We start from the raw sequence: 26849 nt of genomic DNA, 5'->3' as shown, positions 1-26849 counted from the left end.
GATGTCTTGAGCCAAGTTAATCCTTTCATAGGCACATTTGGTACTTGTCCACACTCTAGATCGAGCTTTATTTTTTATGCACATCGAAATATTAGCTGATTCACTGCCATCGACAGCAATGGACATCAATCGAATTTAGCTGGCAGTGAATGAGCTGATGTTTGTGTAGTTAAATTACTCATAGAAACGAATCACCAAATCAAAATCAACATTTGGCCATTGCATAGAAAATGGGGTTTTGTGTATTAACAATAGACTGGAGGCCGGTGAAATACTTCTCAAAGCATGGGTGTGCTAATAAAATCAACAAGAAAATCTTGCAAAATACATGCAAATTATGTTACATGTTCATTTAACCTCTACCGCAAGCAAGCCTTAACTCCTTTTAAGTCAAATGTCGCGTGTTCAGACTGGATGTACTAATACATTCCAATCTAGGAATGAAAATTGCCTGCTTTGAGCTGGTTAGTGTAACTTGTTTATTTTTCCAACTGTCTTGTGAACTAAATTAAGATTGCAAAACTTTTTACCCTATTTTTAAGCCTGTCTTGACTTTTTACATACAAATGCATTTTAATGCACTTCTGTTGTTCAGCTTATGTTTTTTTTCACATTTTTTGTTATATCAAGGTATATTTTTTTCACAAAGTGTGCAAGATAGATTGTGTTGCCATCTTCTGTTTTATGTTTGTCTAGTCTGCTGGAAAACTGCATCACTACTGACAATGCAAAGCCGTATAAAACTAAATAAAATGTAGCTATAGAACTTTTTTCATATGAGTCACTCTAAGGCAATTTAGCTGTAAGTTAATAAATGTTCCAATTAATTTGCTTTTATTTGGAAAAAAAACCCCTCAAACTGCCGATTGAGTACAATTGCAGTTGCAATTTTTGTGACATTTTATGATCATTTTTACAAATCCAATTAATGCAATTTTTTATTGTATTGGAAAATGGACATTTAAATATAAATCTTTTTTTTAAGTGAATTCCACAACTGAATTACAGATTCACATTTGACACACTTTATCCTTTTATCGGTCAAATGTGAAACCTTTAAGTAGAAAGCTTGCTTCTTTATGAGGGAGGCTTTACTCCATATCAGTCATAAACTAGCTTGTACAAGGTTCATAAACCTTACAGAGGTTATGTAGGAGCCCGCTAAGAAGAAATTCTGAAGAACTTGGGCATTGTGGCTTGGAGCAATGACATATTTAGATACTTTGACTAACATACTTTCCATTTCTGATTCTACCTCAGGTAAACGTCACCCACCAATAATGTATCAGTACCTTACACGCAGGGTTGCTAGCTGGTAAAAAGGAAAAAAAAAATGCAGGCTTAGGTGACTAAATTTGTTATTGTTGTGCTGACGAGGGTTTTTATTAGACCTTCTCCTTCCTCATAGCTCAGGGATTCCTGTCAAAGGCCATTTCTCAATCCAAACAATGCCAAGTCTGTCCAGGCGTCTTGCGAGCACCCACGTTGTTTGTTTGGCCACCGAACAAGGAATTTTCCACTGTGTCTTTCCCGTGGAGAACAGCTTTACTATTCTCTGTTTCATTGCCACAGGTGGAAATAGGTCACTACAGCGCATATGTCAATGTTTTCATCCACGGTAGTGCCAGAATGTTACTGTGGTTTGTTTGCTTTTTGTGACCTGATTCAGCACATGCAGGTTTATATAGTAAGTAAGCTCTCGCAACGTCTCAATTAACATACCCCTCAGTGTGTCGTAAAGACAGGGTGTCACTCCGTTTACCTCTTACTGTTTTAGCTCAATAACGGTTTGTAAGGTTTGAGAACATAGGTTCATATAATACCTTCAAAATACTGTTAAGCCTAGTTATTCCCATTTTCATGTCTTATAAGTGAAATGAAAGCATGCTCACTCAACAGCAGAGGTCTAATCCTCTTTATTATATGCTTGGCAAGTTGGAATCCTGACTTGAACTCAATAAGTGACTCCGCTCTAATCTTACTCCAGCTGGAGCATGGGCACGGCCCGTACAAACGCACGCGCATACACATGCACGCTCATGCACAAATACATGGTCACAAACCCATTGCAGAAAAAGGAATAGTCATTTAAAAAAAAACAACAAAAAACAAAAAAAAAGCTAAACGACAGGCATGGTTTAAGTGGTCGATCGAAATCAAATTTAAAAGTGGAATCTATCAGGAAAAAAATCCTCAGCACATAATGACATAAAAAAGATTAAATATACAGCAGGGGTGTGGCTCGGTGGCACACTGGTTAGCACGTCCGCCTCACAGTTCAAATACACCTGGCTCCAGCCTTCCTATGTGGAGTTTGCATGTTCTCCTCAAGCCCGTGTGGGTTCTCTCCACCTTATGATATCATATTAAAATGATACATGCGATATTGATTTTTGGTGAAAATCTAATGGGATTGACCACAGTTATAAATACACTGCACACTAATTAGTATACATCTAGAAATGTAGTGGAAGACTAGTGGAAAAATACCACTAGTACAAAGTGTACTTTTATAACCATTGTGCTGTATTGTGACAATTTTTGGGTAATTTCCTTCCACATCATTCTCACAGTACTTTGGTAATGTGATAATTAAGTGGTCGGGCCATTTTCATGACGTGAAATGCCTTTGATGTAAAGATCAAAGGATTGGACAACATAGGGTGAAAAACACTGAATTGTCTTACTAGTGATGACAAAGAACATACTTGAAGTTTGAAGGTTTTGAAACAATCTTTAAACAAATTTCACTCACTGATTGTTTTTACCACATCATTCACAGTATACTGCTTACAGACATGTTTTTCGACGTTTTAAGCATCGCCCAGTCATCTATTCCTTTCATGTCTCTTATCAATGACCCTTACAATAGGATCATTCAAGAATGGAAGGAAGTGGACACCCAGCCATGGCTTGTGGCTCCACAGTAAACAGCTGGTTGATTTATGCAGTTGGCTGATCAAAGGATGAGGAACCAGACCTCAGCTTTCACCTCAATTTGCTGCAGAGCCTTTCAAGTTTGGTGAGTGCCATCATCTTTCAAGGCAGTGTAAAGCTTGCATATTGCACTGGGATGAGTCGGGGTCTGTAGGAAAACTACAAAAAGTGTGAAAAATGGTGTGCATGAAAAATATCTTCAAACCAATTTTCAAGCCAAACTATAACTTAGTAAAGAACGACTTTTCAAATAGCATCCAAAAAACAACTTTCCCGACACCTTAAGTGAAAGACCTCGAGCTACACGTGCCTTCACAATCACGTTCGCACATTTGATCACCAGAGTGGAGCTGAATCATGAGATCCAGAGACTCATCGCTGTTCTGGACCACCTCACGTTCAACAAACACATGACTTAGACGCTGATGTTGTGTGCGGCGATGTTGTGTGTTCAACAAGCTGCCGCCGTGCGTCAGCGTTCTATGGGAATTCATTGCACACTTGAATTTTCTACTCATAATAAGACTTTAGACATATGCATTCCCGAGCAGGCCACATGAGACGACTTATGCTAACATCCTGCAAGACACAGTTATATAATGAGATGAACGCCCCCCCCCTCACACACACACACACACACACCTCCCTCCCCCACAATCCCCTGTGCTCTCACTCCTTGTGTTTAACCTTCTTTGGAAACTTTAGTTTCAAGTAACCTTTTTGGGTCAATACTGCAGCAACACAAGCGGCACGTGGTCAGAACAGGTTTGTTCCAAAACCATTTTCGGAATATTAAGATGTGGCCCACATTTTTTCGCAAATTAATTATGTAGGTATCAGTATTCTTTCAACAGCTGGGGAACAAGGGATGGATTAAATGTCTTTGCTGCATAATTGGGATGAGTTTAGTATCAGTGCATGATTCTGTGCAGTAACCAAATCATCATTCACCATATAAAAATTAATCCCTTTCACGGTGGAGCTTCAAAAGCAGATAAAGTGTTGCAGGGGAGTGATGATACGAGTTCAGGAGGGATTTAACAGGCCGCTTAATCTGACATCATGAATGAATGAGCAAGAGGATGAATGTAATAGGATGTACACCACAAGTGTATTCTCAGGTTGTGTGTTTTATTCTGTCTACATTCTGTTGAAAAGTAATAAATAGAGGAGCAGAAAAGAGCCTAGCATTTTTGCAACATTTGAACAAATTATTAGTGGAAAACATTTCAGACTCAAGGAGAGCTAAAAGTGCTGTGCTAAATGAATGACAGAACAAAGGAAGAATTTTCAAACAGGGGATCGAACGATTAGTGGAATGTGCCTAAGGTAGAATTCCTATTTCACAAATCACTCCAAGCAGCTCTTTCTGCATACTTACGATATTGATATTGTCTACAAATATGTTTGATGTCTAATAATAGCAGATCTCTGCTGGAGATAACTTAAGACATCTGCTGTTATTTGCTTTTGTTTGTCCCCCTAGGGAGCCAAGTTCACGGAAATGACACCTTGTTTTTGACCTCTTGCATCACTGTCAATGTATTATTATTTGGATAGTGAGTGCTCATGCAGTGCAGTTTCACACTAGTGTGAACAAAAACAGTAAACATGTTGTTAAATGAATACTTTTTCTGACTTTTATAGAATGTGTAGGGCTCTCACTGTCAATTCTTAATCTTAATTTTACTAGATTTGGGCCTCAAGAATTCCCGCCTTCAAAAATAAAACATATTTAATATTCTAAAGTTATGCTTAGGTTAATATGCTAAGCTGGGGTTGGAGTGGATATAAATCCCTTTTTTTTTTTTTACACAAATTTTACTAAGTTTATTACCAACAAAATTTGCTGAACAGTTAGTAATCACGATTAGCTTTAGCATGCTAGTGGTTACAGTTTAAGGTTAGGAAACACCAACTGCCATTTAGTTCACGCATATGTAATAATGTCTTTAATCCATTTCATTTAAAGCCATAACTAACAACAAACATTTGTATCAAGATTGTTAGCTGCAGCCCTAGTTTGTGTTTCAGTTAAGTGAGCAATCATGTTTTAAGGGTCACAAAATTGAGTACATTTGTGTTATTCTCGATGAACAATAGAACAAACTTGAATTTGCAGATGAGTGAATAAAAACAAAATGGTCAATGTCTGCTTCTAAATATCCGGCCTTAATAAGAAGCATTTACAGAAATGTCACAAAGATGATGCACCTGGACAATGAAGCGTTCTCAGAAGTCTTTCAGCTCAGTTTGACTTAGAAACTAATTCCGTGTGATTTAGGCTTAAGATAATAGACTTAAAGCATCTTAGAGCAGCTTTGGCCATCTCTTCAAAATTAGCCTTTTAATCCCCTGTGAAAACATGTGAAACAATCCTATGTTGTTACCATGACGATGGTCAGATGGTTAGATGAGTCAATTGTTTTTCAGATCCGTTTTCATTGGATTATATTCAAAGTATTTTGAAGTAGGATTTAATGACTTGTGTATGGTGCTACAACAACTAATCAAAAGATCAGCAACTCCATGTGCATCTCCATGGAATTTCAGCCTCTCACCGGTAAATATTTTGCTGCTTGTGTAGTCCTGCATGTAAGGAGACATATTATCTTTGTGGTAAATAGAGTTTAAAGCGTTTTTCAAGCATTTGATGTACTTTGGGGAAGAAAATATCTACATTTTGGTCCTGTAGTCTATTGATATTATTGCAATCAATTTGAAATACTGTCCTGTTTTTGAGAAAAAGGCTGGAAATTCACCCATTCATCCATTTTCTTCAGCCGGCTAGCCTCACTAGGGTTGCTGAGGATTAAAATTGTTAAAAAAAATCATATTATTGATTAATTGATGGATGAATCGCTTATTAAAATAATAATTAGCTGCGGTCTTACTCATGTATTTAAAGTGGCCAACATAATCCTTTCTAGGGACATAGGTTATTGTGTGTGTGTGTATATATGCGTCAAGTACCACATAATATATAAATATACATATATATATATATATATATATATATATATATATACTGTATATATATACTGTATATTTCGTGGTACTTGATGTCCAACAGCCAATCTAGTGCACTGACATGTGGCTGCTCGCTAAAAGTAAGAACCCTCCCACCCTGCTGCGGCCAATACAATGACTGCACTGGAAAAGGATTAAATCCATCAGTGGAAAATTCTCTGTGACCATTAGCAACAATTAATTGATTTTCTCAGTCAAGCCCCTGCGTAGATACGAGCGGTATTAAACCCCAGATGGCTTTGTTCATAGCAGGAGATCGAGCGCTTACACAGTGGCCAAAGTTCCAACAACACCCACAGGTAGGAGGGGAAACAGATGACCAATTATGAACCCCGGCAGCAGATCAGCATGTTCTGTCTCGGAACTCCTCCATGTTACGTGACCCACTGTTATGCTGAGCCTTTGTCTGCCTCCTCATATCTACTTCTTAATTACTGCCTGTCTAATAGAGCCGCAGCCATTGAACCAGTATACTAAAATAAAATGTATGATGCTTGAATAAATCCAGTTTTAACACTGCGTGAAAGATTTCGTATAAATTGCCCATTTTAGAAACGCTGCATTAGTTTCTACAGTTGTGAAAATGGAGTCACGTATTATTTTTGCAGGATTTTATTTCGTATTAACTTGCTTTAATCTATTGGTACACTTAAAAAAGACAAATGACGTTATTGTATCACTCTCACTCTGAAAAGCTACAACTATCTCAATATTGAAGCACATAATGCTGTGTTTACGTAGATAAGACATTGCTGTGACCTCCAGATCTTTCCGCATACTGTAACTGTCCTCTTATTTGCGTCTGTAATGTTCCGTGTGCCGCATGTGACCTGTAGTGACACAAAAGACACAAATGTTCCAGTGCCGCATTCTGGAAAAAAACTGCAATAACCTTGCATCTCTTTTATTTTTTTTCTCCCTTCTGAACCAAATGTATGCCAAAGTGGAAAACGCCATAAAACGTGACCATAAAGTAATCAGGTGAACCTTTGTGAATGATGTTTGAGTAGGCTGCAATATAAGTCGAATAGCTCATCATAAAAGCGCTTTTATTGCTTTACAGCATGTTCATTTTTTGTTTGCTCAGGAACAAAACACTTCCTGAACTTGTACAAAAAAAACCTTACGGGTAATGTAAAAAAAATTCCAGGACTTTAGATTGGGAACTCCTAACAAAGCATAAAAAGTCAAAATTCTGCTGAGTAATGCCGCTGACCATATCTTGGCTTGAGATGAAGGTTATTTAGAGATGATGATGAATATAACGTGACGTTCCCAAAATGTATCACCAGGCACTATTAGCTGTCACTCTGATGATGCACATGACAAGCCTAGGAAGGATAACTCTCCTTTTAAAATAATGATACTAAAAAAAATATTTCTTCCATGGTGCCACATGGTTTGTAAGTGCAAGTCAGGATAAGATTTGACTGCACGATATGAGTAGCCCAAGACCGAGAACATCCTGCACTGAGTATTGTGCTGATTTAAGGGGCTGACTCATTAAGCTTAGTGGTGAAATCATGTCCTGGAAAACATCTTAGCGTTCAGTTCTATCCTGTTAATTACAACTGTGGATGCACCTGGTGCCCTCTCTATGAGGGACCACACATGCTGCTGTTTCTTTTTTTTTTCTTTTTAAGTGTGACATCTGCAACTCTGTTTACTTGTGTTATTCAATGTTTAAAGCTATAGTGGAAGCCTTATTTTGACTGTGCAAACCCATACACGTATGAAAACATTTCTCAATTCTAAATTCAAGATTGATTCGAATGAGCTGAATAGTTTGAGCTGAAATTTTGAATTTCTAAGGGGATTCAAGTCTGTTTTGACCAACTCCCATTGGAATGAATGGGATTTTTTGGGTGAAATTGTGAAAAGTTTGAAAAATGGCAAACAATAAAAATATAGCTGGGATGAAATGAATCTTTTGAATAGTACATTGGAATGTTAATGAAGTGACTCAGATGAAACCTGCTGGAGATTCAAAAAAAAAAAAAACTGTTCAAAATATAACCAAAAACAAGAATATTATCAAAGATCAGGATTAAGTGAAACTAACAGGATGACCAGACAGATTGAGGCCCCATGAACCCAACATGAGGACGGAGGAATTTTCCACTTCATTTTTGTGAACATGGATCAGGTGAAAAGGATTATGTGCTTATTATTCCTGAAATCTGAATCAAGGGGCAGTTATCATAAAACTATACTGTAACCACCCACCCAATTGCTGTGAGTATAATTTATATACTCAATATAAATTAGCTTTCAAGAAATGTTAACTACTTTTTATGGAGTTTATACAGGTTCTGAAATAGAACATAAATATATATATTGCATCAAAGTGCCTGATAAAAAATGTCAATCCGTTTTCAAACCAGGAACATTTTTAACCAAATGAACATTTTGATGCTGACAAATGTTAAATCAATTATTAATAATAAAGGTGAATTGATCTGAAACATTAACACAAGGAGCATTATCTTAAACATTTTAACCTGACGAAAAAGGTAGAAAACCTTGAGCTTTTATTCTTAATCACATTAGTCATTACTGCGATTAAAAAAAAAAAAAAAAAAAATGTTGACAGCAGTTTAAAAAATATATAACTTCCACAGATTTGGACAGTGAGAGTACCACTGCATCACCTCGTACCGTGGATGTGCAATTACACTTCACAGGGCAAAATCGAAGCCTGTTCCCCGAGGCCATTTGCATCCCCTTGCCCATATTGAGCCCCATTATTTTAGAAGGACTGATTCATTTAGAAGGACCTCATGCATGAATGGTGTCACGTGGCTGAGCTGCGACACTGTAGAAATTCCATGTGCAAGCAGTGTGCTTTGATGACCATTATGTCGTATCATTCTTATTTACAGAATGTGTATGTAAAGAAACATGGTTAGAATGAGCCATAATCTCAGCCACCGAAAAGTTTCCTCCGTCCATTGTTAGCCGACGGCAGTACTCGCGGATGGATGGATGGATGGATGGATGGATGGATGGATGGATGGATGGATAGAGATTTGTAAACTATCTATATCTATCTATCTATCTATCTATCTATCTATCTATCTATCTATCTATCTATCTATCTATCTATCTATCTATCTATCTATCTATCTATCTATCTATCTATCTATCTATCTATCTCTCTCTATCTCTCTCTATCTCTATCTCTATCTCTCTATCTCTCTCTATCTCTCTCTATCTCTCTCTATCTCTCTCTATCTCTATCTATCTCTCTATCTCTCTCTATCTCTCTCTATCTCTATCTATCTCTATCTATCTCTATCTATCTCTATCTATCTATCTATCTATCTATCTATCTATCTATCTATCTCTCTCTCTCTCTCTCTCTCTATCTATCTATCTATCTATCTATCTATCTATCTATCTATCTATCTATCTATCTCTCTATCTCTCTATCTCTCTATCTCTCTATCTATCTATCTCTCTCTCTATCTATCTAACTCACTGAGATGTTTTGCATTTTGAGGACCTTTCAGTAAACATGTGGTGTGACGTTTTGCACAAAACATATACTTGCCTCGAGAGAATGGACAACATGTGCTTGCTCCAATGACCTGTAGGTCAAATAGTTGTTTGGTTACTTGCTTTATGCAAACAGAGGTGGGTTGTCAGTTTCGGATGTTATTCTAAATACAAAGAATGCCATCTGAACAAGTGGTTATCGTCACTGTCGGGAAACAATGCTGGAATTGATCTCGAAGATATCTGCTTTTCTATGGCCTTTATTGTGGTGCACCAATACAATGTGAGTCATGGACCACGAGTATCTGCATGGAGGACGGTCCATAGCTGCCAACTCCCACCAGCAACGGTTGTCCACAGCATTATGAAAGCCCTCCTACATAGGACTTGTCCACCGCGGCCTACTTAATAATGTTTTTTTTTTTTTTTAAATACATTTCTGGTGTTTCAAGCCTTTATCACACACAAATCTTGATAAGATCATACATAATTTAAGACTGACTGCATTTAAGGTCATAAACCTTCCATATGCCAAAGAAGAAATTTTCTTACTGTGAAGAGTTAACGTATCATTTTTCACCCCAGTAAAATATGTCCGTGATAAACTGTGCATCTATTCCAATGGTTCTTTAGAATGTTTTCTTTGTAGAAAACATGATCAACGTTATTTCATTTACCAAGGCAAACGCAGAGAAGAGCCTTTTAGTGGGGAAATTAATACAATTTAATTAAACAAATAGTTGAAGTTGAGCTAGACCAAAAAAGAACACGACATACATTCTTTATTTGATTGGTTGATTTGCTATTTAGTCAGTGTATACATTTGATTGTATTGTGGCCATGTTTTTTGTCAGTCATTGTTGACATGTTTTTCACTTTGCATTTTATGGGGCATTTTTTTGAGTTTGCCAACGAATATGTCGTCATGCTGCACAAAATGGCACGCTCAGGTATTAATGTTTTTTGATGTGATGGAATCGGATAGGTGGATGCCTTACAATTTACACAATCTCATCGCATAGTTATACTGCCCCCTGCTGACATAATAGTGAAAGGACTTAGTCTTACGTCACATCCGCTTCAGGCTATCGTTCATTCGCCATACAGCGGCGATCATTGAAACTTGCCTACAAAATCCACCATCATCCTTCTTAAATTATTTAATCTTTTATTTTCTGTTTCTCCCAAGAGTAGATATTAAGTCGAAATCTTTGTATTTTCGTTATATAAATGATTTTCTTGTTGATTTGTACGTCATTTGGACTATGCTTATCCAAGCATGGCTCCAACTTTTCACGTTTGCAATCGATTTTGCCGTTAATTCCCACAAATTGACAGATATGGAACAGACGACTGATTACCAACACGGAATGGTAAGACATTTTATAAATGCGGTTTGAATCCATAAATGTAATGTACGGCTGCAGATCATCCAACTGGACTGAACCTGCACCGTTTCGGTTCTTTCCTAAGTGTCTGCTAGCTAGCGAGATGATGGAGCCTGTTTGAGGCTCTGCTGTGAAAATACATAGCAGGGTTAAACCTCTCACAAATTGTGCTAATCCATTATAAGTTATGCCTGAATATTTATATTTTAAGCTAATTCTCATGTATTCAAGAAATCGTCTGATTTTACAAATTCTTTTCCAGGTGAAGTAAAGACCGACCGAGTTCATACTTACTGCCTGGCCTGTGTAGAACTTGGGCAAAAAGGTACAAGCATCAGGTTGATATTGGCCAAGACATGTTTTTTAATATAAATAATTTCTGCAGACCTTCCATCAAGACTGAGTCAGTACTTGCTCAGTTCATTTCTGAAGTGTCTGCTAGAATGATGTGAGGCTGTTTGAGGCCCCGCTATGTCTCTTCATAGTGGGGTTATAGGTAAACCTCCGACATACTGTACATATAGTTTTATAACTTGACATAAGCCATTTTAAATGTATGCTAAAGGTAAATGACATTAAAGGAAACACTTCTTGTTATCTTGTTTTTTTTAATAATTACTAATATTCATAAAGATGAGTTACATATCGTAGTGTGATGCCTTCTTGTGGCAAATGCATAGTAGTGAATTAGCAACAGCAGAAAATCCTGCTTTGTACACTCTTTCAAATATGTTCCTCAACTCGCATGAAATGATAGTAAATATTATTTTTATTGCATTTACTCTATTAGTATGACCTGATTTATTTTTCTTTGTTTTTCATTTTCAGAAAATCGTGCAGAAGACTCAGCGCATCTCTTCTCGAGAACATTTTGTTAATTGAAAGCAGTTACTTAACCAAGAGGGTGATGCATAGCAACAATTTGTAAATATATTTAATTGAACAAGTTAGTTTGTAATTTGTGTGAATCTGTCAAAATATTTATTTTCATTAAACAAAAAAAACAAAACAAATTGTTAGTCTGATTTTTTTTAGTGCACGATTTTCCAAATTGTGATTTAGAATCACCCGTACAGCAATGTGCTGTTGTGCATATGATTGATTGACGCTTAATAAATATTTTTATGATTAATCATTTATCCAAATGCTCACAATTCCAGTCTCTTAACTGGAAATGTTCTCTAAATTCTTAGTCCTCTATGAAATCAGAATTATTATCTTTGTGTTCAATCAAAATAAAATATTTACACTTACTTTGGAAAACAATGATCAACATATTCCATCATGAGATGTCTTCAGTACAGCATTTGGGTGCAGAAGATTAAGTATGTGTTTACTGGGCCAAAATAGGGACACTAACTAGTCTATACACATTTAAGTACCAGGGGCCTGTTTTTACTTGAAAACACTTTTTTTAAATCAATTGGGAGAATGTGCTGAGTGACTGGCCACAAGCTACCTCGCCAAAGTGGCAGTATAGTTTTCTCTAAAGGGCGGTATAACACTTTTCTGGGCCATTTTCTAATTGAACACTTGAGGTATAAGTGAGCATGAAAACAGCCACAGAATGGCTAAAGAGTCGGATGAATGTAATTGGATTTTAGTGGAAAATCTTTGGCCAAAAATTGAATGAGAAGAATTCATTGACGGTCCAATTAAGACAGTATTAAAAAACATAACATTGAAATATTGAGATGCTGAAAGTAATGTCTCTTTAAATTTTATAAGTAGACAAAATGCTATTTCAAATTTTGAAAAAAGTAGAATATCTTTGTTAAAGTGGGTGGAGGCATAAATCAAGCCGGCCATGTGCACTGCCTATCGTGCCGGATCCGCAAATCTAAATTGGACTGCCATCTATTTGGCTTACGATTTTACTTTACTAATACTGTTCTGTAACTGTAATACTTTTATTTTAATGCCATTTTAAAGCTGTACAACTAGTAAATAAATAACCGGTGGAAAAACAAACAGACAAAAACAATCAGCGGCGCCATGTTTGATGACGCAGTTCTAACTGTCGCGATTAGGTGACGTAACGCGTACTGTACCAATTCTTTAGTTCCTGTACGCTTGTAATCTGCGCTCTAATACACTACGTGCACTTTTACTACGCGCATACTTCAATCAGGACGTAGTGTGTTGAGATTGGGCAAGTGACGCCCGACGTCCGGTGGGCGGGATAAAGCAAGGATTTATCCAATGACAGACGAGTTTCGCCCACAAGAACAACCCACTTGCTCTTTACTTAAACTATGGACTTCGCCGTGACTGCGTAGCGACGCAGCGCTGCGGAGACCAATGAGAAGCATACCTTGTCAATCACCTGCGATAAATAGCTGATTCTGAACAAAAAAATGAAGGTAGTCCACCACATATTTAATGAAACGTACACACAGAAGTAGTTATTTGACATCTGAAACAGGGCTACACTTGACATAAGAGCAAAGGCCACTGAGGCTAAACTATTTAAATTTCACAAAATTGTCAGTCACTCTTTCCCCTCATCATCAAAAGTATCTTGCATAAAAGGTCAATTTTAGTATGAACATTAAGAAGCCATATTGGCATATTTGGACTTTGTTAACATGAGTATGACATTGAAAGTTCAACACTTACCAGGAAGAGAAAGCGCAGCGGATGCAGAAGTTGTGTTTATCTCCCTCTATTTATTTTCACAATGATGTGTTTGAGGGTACGGACTGACTGACAGGATGACGTGTTGCTACTTGCAGACTGCTCGGCATGAGTAAAACGCAACCACGCTTCCATCACTCACTGTCTACCCAGAAGTCAGTCACACTTCTCTTTTTTACTCCCATTACTTTCTGTTCCCCATACGTCTTTTGTTCTGGTTTTATTTGCTGAATCCGGGCGAAAGGATGGCAGAAATGGAAGGCTTTGAGTTTGGGAAGTCAGACTTTGTGCTTCTGGATGAGGTGACCATGGATCAGTTTATAGAGAATCTCAAGTTGAGGTAAGGTACACTGAGGAAGAGCAAAAACTAAGTTACTGAGGTAAAGGTTTTTGTTGTTTATTTTATTTTTTCACCTGTTAAGTGAATTTTAAAAACAGGAATGGGGCATCTCACCAAAAGTGAACAATTTTTAGGTTAGATTTTTTTTTCATTCTTGGCAGGTGGGAGTGGCTTTATAATTTTTTGACTGAGAAAAAGGGGCAATTAAGAAAATCCTGTTTTTAGTGGTCACGTTTCTATGAAAATTACGACTTCACAACTTTCCAGACTGTGGTGTGTAGAACATGTTCTAAAGGCTAAATTAAGTGTTGCATTAGGGTCAGGATTCAGAGATAAGTCGGCATATGAGATTTATCTTGTCACTCATTTAATTGCAAAATTTGAGTTGAAAAATAACGTTAAATATTTTTAAAATGCTGAAAAGATAACATGGACTACTGTAATTACAATGTCAGTTTTTTATGTTGGATGTCAAATATATAACCAAAAGGTGTCCACCTAAAAGGCATGTTTAAAATGTTAAAACTAATATACAGTACAGTATTTCTTTAAATATTTTTAAGGGACAGTGTCAAAATGTCCTCTGTTGACCATGTTTTAATAATGTGCAACTGAAAATTAAGTATACCGTATTTTTTTTTCTACAGTGTACTGTAGAGGGGACACACCCTCGTTTTAGCAACAGTAATGTTAAAAAAACAACCTTGCCAACAAAGATTAATCAAGAAATTTCTTGTTAAATGCCTCTTAAGACAAATCATCTCAACTAACCCGCCAATGGATTTAACGCGGTTCTGACACAAGTTTCATTTCCTGCTTTCAGTCACTACTCACTGTTATGCCATTTCCTGGCAGCTCTGTATGAGTGAAAAATGAGTCCAAACTACTCTGTATTTATAATTGGATGGAAATTAAATAAACTAATAGTGGCTATTATTATTCTGCAGCTTTAGTTACAAAGATGAAATAATTAAACACAAGTTTAGAGACATCCTGTACCTTTAAAATTTTATTTAAATACCAGAAATTGGCCACATTTTTAGTTTTTTGAGGGACGAGGACCAACTATGTTGATTAACTTGCTTGTATGCAATTTGTGTATAAGTATTTAGGCATTCATGCGCTTTTTTGTGTGGACAGGTTTGAGAAGGGTCGGATCTACACCTACATTGGCGATGTAGTTGTCTCTGTGAACCCATACAAAGAAATGGACATCTACGGGAAAGACACAATCAGTGCATACCGTGGTCGTGAGCTTTACGAAAACCCGCCTCACCTCTATGCTGTGTCTGATGCTGCCTATAAGGCCATGAAGAGACGAGCCAAAGACACTTGCATTGTCATATCAGGTCAATTCCTAAATGAAGACATCATTTCTAACTGCGCGTATTTTATTTTATTTTTTGTACAATCAGTATTTCTTGCACCGTCAGCCTTAGACGATGTTTTTACTCCTTAGGTGAAAGTGGTGCAGGGAAAACAGAAGCCAGTAAATACATCATGCAATACATTGCAGCCATCACGAACCCAAGTCAAAGGGAAGACGTTGAGAGGTAAGCAGAGGTTGGGTTGTTGAAAAAATTCCAACTATACTATAAATACAAAGGGCAAGATGATCAGTATCTTCAAAGTTGGCGGGACCATCTTAATTTCCTTCCTGTGGTCGGATGCTGAATCACGTTTGATTGCAAAAAACGCATAAAAACATGAACAGCCAGAGGCTGAATACATCAAAACAGGCCTAAAATGAATATTTTTGGTATTACATAAATCCTGTAAGACAACAGAAATGAAGGAAATGGAAAAGTACTCAAAAAAATCATCACAAAACTGTATATTGACACGCCTGAGGGAATATGATTAAATACCTATATGCATAAAATAGGGAAATACTGAATGATGTGAACACTGAATGAAAATATGTCCCCAAAATATTTTCTCAAACTCCTGATCCCTCAACCAATTACTCCCACAGCACACTTAAAATAATTGCAACTACAAAACAGGGGGCTTTCCTCTTTTATTATATCATACATTGCTGATAATCTTCCGTTTGTCAAATCATTGTATACATGTGTTAGGAAACGCAAGCGCTGTTGTAAATTGTAAAAAATCGTAATAAACAGAAAATAGGTGAGCTTTATAGTGCATTACTGAAGAGGTAAAAAAAGTTACAAAAATATATTTATACAGATTTTTTACTGAATCATATTCCTCTAAATGTTGACATTTGCTCTCATTTCTTGACTGATGCTCCTTTGGTTGTGCCCATTTCAGTGTGAAGAACGTGCTGCTCAAGTCCAACTGTGTTCTAGAGGCGTTTGGGAACGCCAAGACGAATCGGAACGACAACTCCAGCCGCTTCGGCAAATACATGGACATCAACTTTAATTTCAATGGAGATCCCATGGGCGGGCACATCAACAACTACTTGCTAGAAAAAGTGAGTATTTCTGCTCAAACATCTCACTGAAGTTGTTTTTTCCACTCCTCGTGAACACGAATATTTCAAGTAGTGACGTTTTTTGATCTTGGTCATGTGACATTTTGCAAGATGATATGGCCGCCCCTATGATGGATAAAATTGGGTGGATTTTGCTGCTTAATTCTTGTTCATCAAACGCAGTATTTATCAGAATAATTTGTTTACTAGGGCCACACAGTATGAAATAATATTAAAAAAGTTGACTTCCCTTTTAAACTAAATATATGCTTAGCTTCAAATTATTTTTCACTTTAGCTGTAATTAACAGTGATACCGGTATGTGTTTTTCTCTCCCTCTTTCGATGGCCTACTCAAGTCCAGAGTCGTTCACCAGCAAGAAGGAGAAAGGAACTTCCATGCATTTTACCAGGTAAAATCTAATTTGCAGAGGTGAGCGTTTTACAAAATATGTTCCCTTTTTCATGACCCAGGACCCCTGTCTGCCATTGTTGGTCTGTCATTTTTGTTTGGCCAAAACAAACTGTAATCGTCAGTTCTATTAAAAATAGTCAGTTGTATTAAAAAAAAAAAACCCTAGTCCAACAAATGAAAATACAGCCACATGAACAAGTACCTGAACCTTTTTCGCGTTTCTTACTTTTCTGTTTAAAATCACCATTTTGAATGTGATCTCATCTTTTCCCAAATCACACAATTGTGAAGGTTTTTAATGATGATGAACCCGCAAAAAGTGTCAGAAGGAGGAAGAATAAGTAACGGAAACATCACATTTATTAGCTAGCTGCTCCCCTATTGAGAGTGATAACTTCTACCAGATGCTTCCTATAGTTGCAAATCAGGTCGACAAATCCATCAGGGTCAATTTTGAACCATTCCTTTCTCCAAAATTGCTGCATTTCAGCCAGATTCTTGGGAAATCTGGCATGAATCATTGAGTTCATGCCATAGCATCTCAATGGGGTTTAAGTCCGGACTTTTACTTGGTAACTTCATAACGTAGAAGTTGCCCTTCCGTCTTGTGTTTTGGATCATTGTCCTGTTGCAGCAACCATCTTCTTACTAGCTTCAACTGTCTGACAGACGTTTTCAGATTTTCCTCCAAAACATCCTGATGAACCTTTAAATTCCTTTTTCCATAAACGATAGTAAATTGTCCAGGCCCTGAGGCAGCAAAACAGACCCAAACCATGCTGCTCCCTTCACCATGCATCATAATGGGAATGAAATGTTGATGTTAGTGAGCTTTTCCATATTTTCCTCTCCGGATGACACTGTGTGTTCTACCCAAACTATTCAATTTTAGTTTCACCAGTTCATAAAATATTTTGAAGTTCTGTGGATTGTCTCTTTGCGAATGATAAATGTAAACGTAAGCCCACAAACAGCCTTTTTTGTCAAGTGATTGAAATCTATGGAAGGCCACTCCTTGGGAGCAAAGCGACAGTGCCAAACTCCATTTGTAGATAATCCCTCCAACTGTGGATTGAGGAACATCCAGACTTTTAGAGAACGTTTCGTAACCTTTCCCAGCTTTATACAAATGAACAATTCTTGATCGCTGGGGCATGATACACTTCAGATAATGCTTTTCATCAAGACATAAATCTGACCAGGTCTGTGTTCACAGTTTTTACGAGGAGCATCTAATGAAACTATAGCCTCCTTTCACCTGCAAAATGATCCAAGTGTTTATGTATACACCAAAGACGGAGCTGAGACTGCGGTGAGTTTATATTGTTGATTATATTACGCTAATATGCCCTCATTTAGCTTATACGTCTGGAAAAAGTCACACAAACGTATATCTCTTTTCATAGACTTGTAACAACGATCACTCGAGTCACAAAGCTGTCATTCAAGCACTGGAAGTCATCGGCTTCTCTCATGAGGAAATTCAGTCCATTTATCAAATTATAGCTGCCATCCTCCATCTTGTAAGTTTCTGAACAACAGTATTGTCCACAACATTAATTCAGCGGAATAGCATTGAAACCGGTGTGTGTTTTTCAGGGTAATGCCCAGTTTGGGAGTGACGGTGAGAGTGTTGTAGTTTTGGATTTAGAGGCTGTGAACCACATTGCAGAGTTGACAAACACAGATGCCAATAGTGTTCTCAAGAGCTTGCTGTACCGCACTGTGGCCACCGGTGGTGGTGAAGTCATTGAGAAAGGTCACACAGAAGAGGAGGCCTGCTTTGGACGTGATGCTTTTAGCAAGGTGCGTTATAGTGTATTATTTAAGTTGTTGTCACCATCAATGAACCTACTTTCTCAATGTAGGCCCTTTATGAGAGACTTTTTGGGTGGATCGTAGGACGGATCAATGCCATCATTGAGGTCAAAGACTACAACCCGGTGCTTCATGGGAAAAATACAGTTATTGGTGTGCTGGATATTTATGGATTTGAGATATTTGACAACAACAGGTTGGACTATTTTTGCTCTTTCGTTTTAAGGTTATGGCTGAATGATATCCATGAGATTTTTCTCTTTTTTTTGGGGGGGGGGCAGCTTTGAGCAGTTTTGCATCAACTACTGCAACGAAAAACTTCAGCAACTTTTCATCGAGTTGATCCTCCAACAGGAACAAAGTGAATATAATCGAGAGGGTATCCAGTGGCAACATGTAAGGAATATCAAATCGACATTTGTAAAATTAGGTTTACAATGTCAACGATGATGCGATTGATACATTAATACTAATCATACACAGATTGACTACTTCAACAACCAGATCATCGTAGATCTCGTGGAACAGCAGCACAAAGGGATCATCTCCATTTTGGATGAAGCTTGCCTCACTGTTGGGAAAGTGACAGATACTGTCTGCCTGGACAGCATGGACATCAAACTGTCGCAACATCCCCACTACACTTCCCGAAAGGTGAGAACGCTACCTGAACTGTAATTTTGAACACTAACTAGACAGTGACTTGAATTTTAACTCACATCAGACCAGTGTTACAATATTTTTAGATTTTTCCTTATAGTTCTTTTTGTTTTTGTTTTGTTTTGACCTTTTTTTTTTAATTCAGTTTAATTTAGATTTCGGAGCTGGTTTTCTTAAGTTTTTATAATTTTCATTAAAAAATAGTTTGTTGTTTAGTTTTCATTAGTTTTACGATTACTTTTTTTTTTAATATATGGACTATGGCTGCAGCTATCGAGCGTTTTCTGTGTTGCGATATCTAACAGGAAGTCTGAATCCAATGTTGATAAAAATAAAAAAAAGACTTTCAGCTTGGTGAAAAACATTCACAAACACAGAATAAGACATTTTCACTCCACATCTTCTTCCAAATCTCTCCCTATAAATTTTGGTCCACGAGACAAATTTGCAAACTAAAACAGCACATTTGAATCAGCTTCATTTGTACAGATAACCTTACTGCTTGGAACAACTTCATAAAAGTTTACCAAGGCATTTGTGTCTACATGGTATTGGTAAAGTCAGGTTCATTTTGAATTTGGCCTTTTCACCATGTTTTTGCTCTCTTACTGACATGTAGGGTATCAGGGACAAGAAAAAAATGTTTCAAGCATTTTGTTAACTGTTGTACTTGAATTACTCGTTTCAGCCCTAATATGGGCTATTTATTAAGTGCAAGATGGAACAACCCAAAAAAAAAGGTACCAAGTATTGTATAATTAAGTGAAGTAAACGACAAGTTGCTCTTCTTTCTTTGGACAGGATATTTAAAATGAACCCTGAAAGCTTATGTATGATCATTGAAAAATATGAAATAAGGACATTTTCGCTAAAATTAAAGTTCCAGTTTTGTAAATGTAAGCCTTAGTTTAGCCTTAGTAATTTTTAAAAGATAAATTTTTTTAATATAATCAAACCACTGACAAACCAGCTCAAATTAAATGCAGTTTTGAGTTTCTGCCACTAGAGGACAGAGTTTCTCTACTGTTCTGCTTTTAGTTAGGACTGCTCAACCTCTTGTTTTATTGACATTTGGTGGGGAAAAATGTTTATTTTCTACCACTAACTTAAAACCAACACTTTTTGTCTTTGCGTTTATAGCTCACCCCTACTGACAAAACCATGGACTTCCAAAAGCACTTCCGAATCTGCCACTATGCTGGAGATGTCACGTGAGTTGCCCATTTAGGGTGTTTAACCACACTGTGTAATAGTCCTGTGTTTTGGGCTGAGCAGAAAAAAAAGAGGCAGGGTTGAGAAGTATAATCCATATGATCCTATTAAGGGGTCAGTTTAGGACATTTGTAGCAAAAACATGTCACTGGTGTTATTACTGTTTTTGCGGTTTGAATGAAAGTTAGTACCTCTATGCTAGACACTAAAAGCACCATTGTCACAGCCAATAAAGGCAACACTATTAGACTTCTTACCAGCTGTGTCCAGATACTAAATGAAGCATTGATGCGGTGCAGGATCTTTGGCATCAAAATCTACAATTCACAATCTTGTTTTGTTTATTGTGCGGCTATCACAGCTCTGCCTCTTTGACTGCTCCACTTCTTTAATGCGTTCACTGATGCTAAATGTCACTGAGGCCAGATGGGGCCGTTGGCCATCGGTGCGACCGTGGATTTGGTTTCAGAAGCAGCATGCTGCTCACGTGTCCTGCCCTCAATCTTGAGAGGGGAAGGACATTAATATATCTAGTGAACACATCAGGAAGGGGGAGAATGACAAGGGGGATGAGGGGTGAAGGAGGTGGCGGGGGTGAGACATGCTTACGTTTGACATGACCGCCAGTTTACTGTTAAAGTGCCTCATTGTATGTGCGATGTGTGATCTATCAATTGTATGTTCTTTCTACTCAACCTATTGACAGGAAAATTGCATGGAAGATGAAAAGGAGCAAAATGAACAATAAAACATAATTGCATGTAGCCAATTTGAGTAAATGATAAATTCTAGCATAATAATGGCATGTTGGATTGTGTGCATGTGTGGTGAATCTTTGTCAGCCCCAATTTGGCAGTATCGGGGCATTGTCCAGGTCACCCCTCATGAGATGTAATTTCTCTAAGATGGTGCTGCCCACCCTCCATCTCTTCTCATCCGAGTCAAGCTTTACTCTGTCTAAATATACTTCCCATCCCCTCCAAACACACCCACATCTACTCCAGCTTCCTGTAAACATACACAAGCTATGATCTACTTCACCCATCCCTCAACCTCAAACAACCACGTAGTTTAGCCTCCCAAGTCTGCTATCTTGATGCTAACACCGAATAGCGTTTTTTTGTTTTGGTACTGGCCCTTTAAGATATGGATTAACACAAATGGTGCAGAAACAATGTAACGATTAGTCTTCCTGTTGTCAATCAAAAATTTTGTTGACGATAATGAAACATGTAGAGCTGTATATGTTGATGATTCAAATGACAGGCATGTGGTTTACAAAAGAAATCGGCTGAAATCTCTCAAACTTTGGTTCAAAATATCGAATGAAACGTTGTGACAATGTTTCATCTCTTTCTTTAGTTTTGTTATTAATCTTTTCGTTGTGTATTCATGTTTCATGTGTCTCGTGTGCGCCCAGTTGACGTTGCTTTTCTCAATCAGGAGACATGTAAGATGCAGCTGCGGTGGGCTTGCACTTAGTTAGCAGTTAGCACAATCAACACGAAAGGACTGATGACCAGGCAGCCGGGAGTAGTGCTTTCCTCAGAGTAAACAAGCATTACACACATTTTAATTGCTTTTCCTCCCTAAACCCGTTGTTTATGTTTGTTAAAATTGAAAGCATTTACTTTATGTGTTGCCATTCTGATCCTATATCATTTAAATGAAAGTGGATGCACTTCAAGTAAACTTGGTATCTGTTGTAGATCGTAATTAAAATCAAACTAAATGTATGTATTCTTGAGTCCTCATGATTACTATTGGGTTTGGTTAGAAGTAAATGGTTTCATCTATCCTATTAGGGACTTTTAATGAAAGATTAAATAAATTGCATTACTTAAAGGTGGCTGAACCGCAATATCCTTAGAATAAGACTAGACTAAATTGTCATTAGTTGCCTTTGATGAAGACTAGACGAAAATGTCATCAGCTATCCTTTCATATATATATATATATATATATATATATATATATATATATATATATATATATATATATATATATATATATATATATATATATATATATGCATGCCTAAAACTGACAAAAACTAAAATCACAACGGAACACAAGGAATCAGGCCGCCAAAAACAACACTAATAACAGTACTCTGTTGTAAAGTTTTTAGCCTCTGCATAGAACATCAAATTAGTTATGTTCCGATGACCCTTGAGATGAGTTGGTCTGATATCTAATAGTATAGCTCTTTGACTGACTTAATAGTCCTCAGGTGACCCAGTTGGGAACACCAGAATGAAATGGCCTTGTGGCATTTAGGTTCATCTGAATAGGAAAAGATGATTAAATTTGCATATCAAGGCATCACTGTACTACTTATGTCTAATGCTGCATAAAATATCCCATCTTCTCCACTGACATCTTACTCCTTTTGTGCCAACCTTGACCTTTCACTTTCCTCAGTTTAAGCCATCATCTCATCTCCGGAGAGCATCTGACCTTATCACTGCATGTCCTCTACAATCTACCTGTCCTTTTAAGTGAATGCCACCACTTGTTTTTATGTGTTTTGACTGCTTCTTCTTCTCCTCTATACGCTAGTCGGAAAGCCTACCAAAAATGTGTCCCTCCTTCTCCCCTAACCTTTACAAAGTCACTACAAAGTACAAAAGTTTTTGCGAAGATGATGTCATGTTTGCATATCCTTATGCCACATTGCCACAAAGTTCAGTTCGTTCACATTATAAATAAATGGTGCATTTCTGCTGCTGCATTATCACCACGGGGAGTTTAGGCCAGATGGCACAAGATCATATGTGTGTGCTGTATCGCTAAATGTACGACACAAATTACTTGATGAATTACATGGTTTTTATTTAATTACCAGAATGTCGTTACAATGTGTAGTGTTTTTGTCCCATGGCATTCATAAAATTCCATGCAGACACAGAACTGGTTATTCACTATTAACAAATCACTGTTAAGCTTCGCCCTATTTAAAAAGAGACAAAAATATCTTTCCTTAATAGAGATTCTTTTATTCTTTTTTTTTTCATTGAATCAACAACATTAAACATATATTTAGTATTTTTACATACATTACAGTAATTGTAATTAACTCAGTCCTCAAGACATATTTTTCATTTTTTTTAAATATCCAGATAAATTCCAGATATAATTATAAAAAAAAAAAAATATATATATATATATATATATATATATATATATATATATATATATATATATATATATATATATATATATATATATATATATATATATATATAAGCATATATCGAATGCACTTTTTCATCCCTATCACGGAGAGCAAAAACTTTGAAACTACTGCTGAAACTGAGACTGTACACTGAGCAGCTTGGTTTTAAAAAAGCCTTTAATGTGTGGGAGAGGTATCAGGCTGCTGGCTATGTTTTTTATTTTTATTTTCTCTTTTATTCATTTGCATTACAGAGCTTTCTCACTGTTAATGAGAAAGGAAAAAAAAAACATGTTTACATTCATTACAGCTGGCTTTTCCCCGCAGATGAACATCTTATGTAACATTTGCTATGTAGTGACATCATGACCTCTGCTGCTCAGAAAGCCACCCAAACATTTTGCAAGGAGCAGACAGATTAACTTGTAGACAGACAGTTCCTTTTTTTTTTTTTTTTTGCCACTCCAAGTGTGAACTTCTTTCCTGTTTTGTAAATCTCCATGCTTTCATCCTCTGAGTCGGTCGGACCCAAGAGTGAAATCATTCATTCTTGATTCTTGTCTAATCTGAACTTGTTTTAGCCATTAAATTCTTTATAACTCACCATCTCTCCCCCATCACCTATTACAGATATTCCGTCGAGGGCTTTTTGGACAAAAACAGAGACCTGCTTTTCCAAGATTTCAAGCGCCTCATGTACCACAGGTGCCAAACACACCATCATTGTTGTAGCTTTTCAGTAACTGGGCCAAGCTCCCTCTTGACCCTGTTAGTATATCACACCTCTGCTCAACTATTTAGTCTCAACATTTTTTTCCTTCTCTTTCTTTTGCTCTTATTTCAAGCTCCAACCCTGTGATGAAGGCGATGTGGCCCGACGGTCAACTCAGCATCACGGAGGTCACCAAGCGACCACTAACAGCAGCCACTCTTTTCAAAAACTCCATTGTAGCGTTGGTGGATAAACTGGCCTGCAAGGTATTTGCTTGGCTTCCTCCTCTCACTTCTCAAAACTTGAGTGTGCTGTTAATATTATTTAGGAGTGTCAGGTTATCAGATTAATTGCAATCAAGTCATGACAATTGTAGTTGCAATGTTACATTTTTTTAATTGTGTTATTATAATCGTTAATTTCATGTTTTCTCTAGGCTTATTCAATTAATTTTTATGTATAAGGCATCTTGTACTTAAGTTTATGGGGGTTGGAAAACAAAGGTCAATCACACCATGATCAAGAATGCACCGATTGGCTGTCATTGTGTTTGGCATACACTGATAAGCTTCCATTTTGGAATAGGGCAAGTTCAGGGGGAGAAGGAAGACGTGAAAACGGACAAGCAAGTGAGAGTTCTTGGTCCGAATGGTAAACGTGACAGTCACCCCAACGCCACCTTTGATAAAAGTAGAGTGATATGGATTCTTTATAAGAAGGAGTTTGCGTACCTCAGAAACAGCTCAAGCTTTAGCCTATCACATAAATGCAAAGCACTTAGCTGCAACTGCAGCCACAGATAAAGACACTAGTGCAGCGAGCCGCAGCAAAGGGGGTTGCCAAACTAAACTGGAGAACATCCTGCGCAAAAGTGAGACAGAAATGTCTAGAGAATGCATGATGCTTTGTTTCAATGTTAATTTTGAATTTATTTGGCAGTTAAAAAATGAAAACAGCACCATTTCTAAATAAAATGTTGCTGCCAGAACTTGGAATAGTCTCCAATACAGCTGAAGATAAACAGTTTTAACTGTTTCTGTTAAAGTAATAAAATGACTGAAGCCACTTCTTAGTTGTATATCAGTACAGTATTTTGATCTGCCAAATAGCAACGAACCAGGTGTGTTAGTCAAAGGGAAACATCGAAAATACGCTGGATTGTTGCTCTCGAGGACCAAATTCGGCCACCCTTGGTTTAAAGGCTAACATGCTGCTTTGACCTTATCATATCCTGCTGTGAGTTAGTTATGTGAAGGCACCAAAAGGTACTCTGAACCTCTCTCTGCCTCTTATTATGGGCTGAGGCCAGGCTTTGTGCTTTTATTAATTTTATTTACTTTTTGTTTTGAACATCAAACTATCGATATTTATTCTTCAGTTCACATGGATACTTTCCTTAGCAGATCAAGAGGAGAACATATGCTCGCTCTACCCAACTCATTTACTCTCATAGTGTCATTTTAGCTTATTAAAAATGCAACATTTTAAATTAGGTGGCAAATTATTTGTGCTAATAAACCGTATGCAATCTTTAGTTTTTAAATATTTGTACACAAACAATTCCAGTTTGTCAGTTTCACTGCTAAACACAATATGGCAACACAACCAATGGCGAATTGTATTCGCTCGCTTTCTGACTCACTTGGTGTATGCATCCTAAGTGTGGTCTCTTTGAGACACCACAGTGAATGTGCTGCATTCATGTAACACCAGTCAACGGCAATTCTTAATTTTACACAATGCGGCTTTAATAGTGTCCATCAATTAGACTTTATTTGGAAAGTGCATTTCTACAGGTGAGAAGCCTATAATGAAATATTATAAAATGTATCAAACAAAATGAATAAAAAATAAATCATTAAATATTTAAATTTTAACCTTAAATAAAAACAGCACACAACTAAGTACCTACCTTCGTCTTTAGGAGCCATACTACGTGAGATGCATAAAACCAAACGAGCTGAAGTCCCCGTTGCTGTTTGACGATGCTCGCTGCCAACATCAGGTGGCCTACCTGGGCCTTCTGGAAAATGTCATGGTGCGCAGAGCAGGTTTCGCCTACAGGCAGCCTTACGCTCGCTTCTTGCAGAGGTGAGAGATGCTGAATGAATGTGTGTGTGATGCAACATTGACTATACACTGTATATTGCATATTGCTGCCTGTTACCTACTATGAGGTTAATAACTTCCTGTTCTTTTTCTTCTTCTTCATTTTTCATGCTTGACTTTCTCTCTTACTCTTGATCATTTGGAAAACCTAAAATCCTGTTACTCTCGATGTTATAATGTTTCTTTACCCAAGGTATAAAATGACATGTGAGTACACTTGGCCAAACCACCTAATGGATTCGGACCGGGAGGCGGTGGAAGCCATCGTCAAACAGCATGGTTTCCAGGATGACGTGGCGTACGGCCACACCAAGCTTTTCGTGCGAACGCCTCGATCTCTTTTCACTTTGGAACAGGAGCGATCAGCCCTCATCCCCATCCTGGTGCTTTTCTTACAAAAGGTCAGCTGTTAGCATAACTAGCTTTTGCATCATGTAAATGCTTGATTCTCAGAACTTTCTGGACGTTTCTAA

The 26849-nt window shown here is 37.3% G+C and overlaps 1 protein-coding gene, 1 long non-coding RNA gene and 1 other non-coding gene across 5 annotated transcripts in view; all 3 read left to right on the top strand.

The window, feature by feature from the left end:
• Positions 1 to 9565: 9565 nt before the first annotated feature.
• LOC148406421 (uncharacterized) lies at positions 9566 to 11852 on the top strand. The gene is made up of 3 exons (XR_015864025.1): positions 9566 to 10838; positions 11116 to 11178; positions 11682 to 11852. It is a non-coding gene; the product is annotated as an uncharacterized LOC148406421 (long non-coding RNA).
• LOC148406422 (small nucleolar RNA SNORA9) lies at positions 11233 to 11366 on the top strand. The gene has a single exon (XR_015864084.1). It is a non-coding gene; the product is annotated as a small nucleolar RNA SNORA9 (small nucleolar RNA).
• Positions 11853 to 13076: 1224 nt separating the features above from the next.
• myo1g (myosin IG) overlaps positions 13077 to 26849 on the top strand; it is a 35678-nt gene continuing 21905 nt past the window's right edge. Inside the window, exons 1-18 of one of the 3 annotated variants that reach the window (XM_088405235.1) lie at positions 13077 to 13216; positions 13548 to 13645; positions 13735 to 13830; positions 14971 to 15179; positions 15290 to 15383; positions 16108 to 16273; positions 16632 to 16685; positions 17904 to 17999; positions 18094 to 18210; positions 18287 to 18493; positions 18556 to 18701; positions 18787 to 18901; positions 18989 to 19159; positions 20306 to 20376; positions 24186 to 24260; positions 24401 to 24533; positions 26192 to 26358; positions 26570 to 26777. In XM_088405235.1, the coding sequence (XP_088261361.1) occupies positions 13599 to 13645; positions 13735 to 13830; positions 14971 to 15179; positions 15290 to 15383; positions 16108 to 16273; positions 16632 to 16685; positions 17904 to 17999; positions 18094 to 18210; positions 18287 to 18493; positions 18556 to 18701; positions 18787 to 18901; positions 18989 to 19159; positions 20306 to 20376; positions 24186 to 24260; positions 24401 to 24533; positions 26192 to 26358; positions 26570 to 26777 (2172 nt within the window). In that variant the 5' untranslated portion in view covers positions 13077 to 13216; positions 13548 to 13598. The remainder of the gene's footprint in view (positions 13217 to 13547; positions 13646 to 13734; positions 13831 to 14970; positions 15180 to 15289; positions 15384 to 16107; positions 16274 to 16631; positions 16686 to 17903; positions 18000 to 18093; positions 18211 to 18286; positions 18494 to 18555; positions 18702 to 18786; positions 18902 to 18988; positions 19160 to 20305; positions 20377 to 24185; positions 24261 to 24400; positions 24534 to 26191; positions 26359 to 26569; positions 26778 to 26849) is intronic. The other 2 variants (XM_088405236.1, XM_088405237.1) reach the window with 2 other exon arrangements.

Source organism: Hippichthys cyanospilos, chromosome 21, assembly GCF_059441005.1.
Source record: "Hippichthys cyanospilos isolate Australia breed blue-spotted pipefish chromosome 21, RoL_Hcya_1.0, whole genome shotgun sequence".
NCBI lineage: Eukaryota > Metazoa > Chordata > Actinopteri > Syngnathiformes > Syngnathidae > Hippichthys > Hippichthys cyanospilos.
This window is presented reverse-complemented; position numbering and strand designations above follow the sequence as displayed.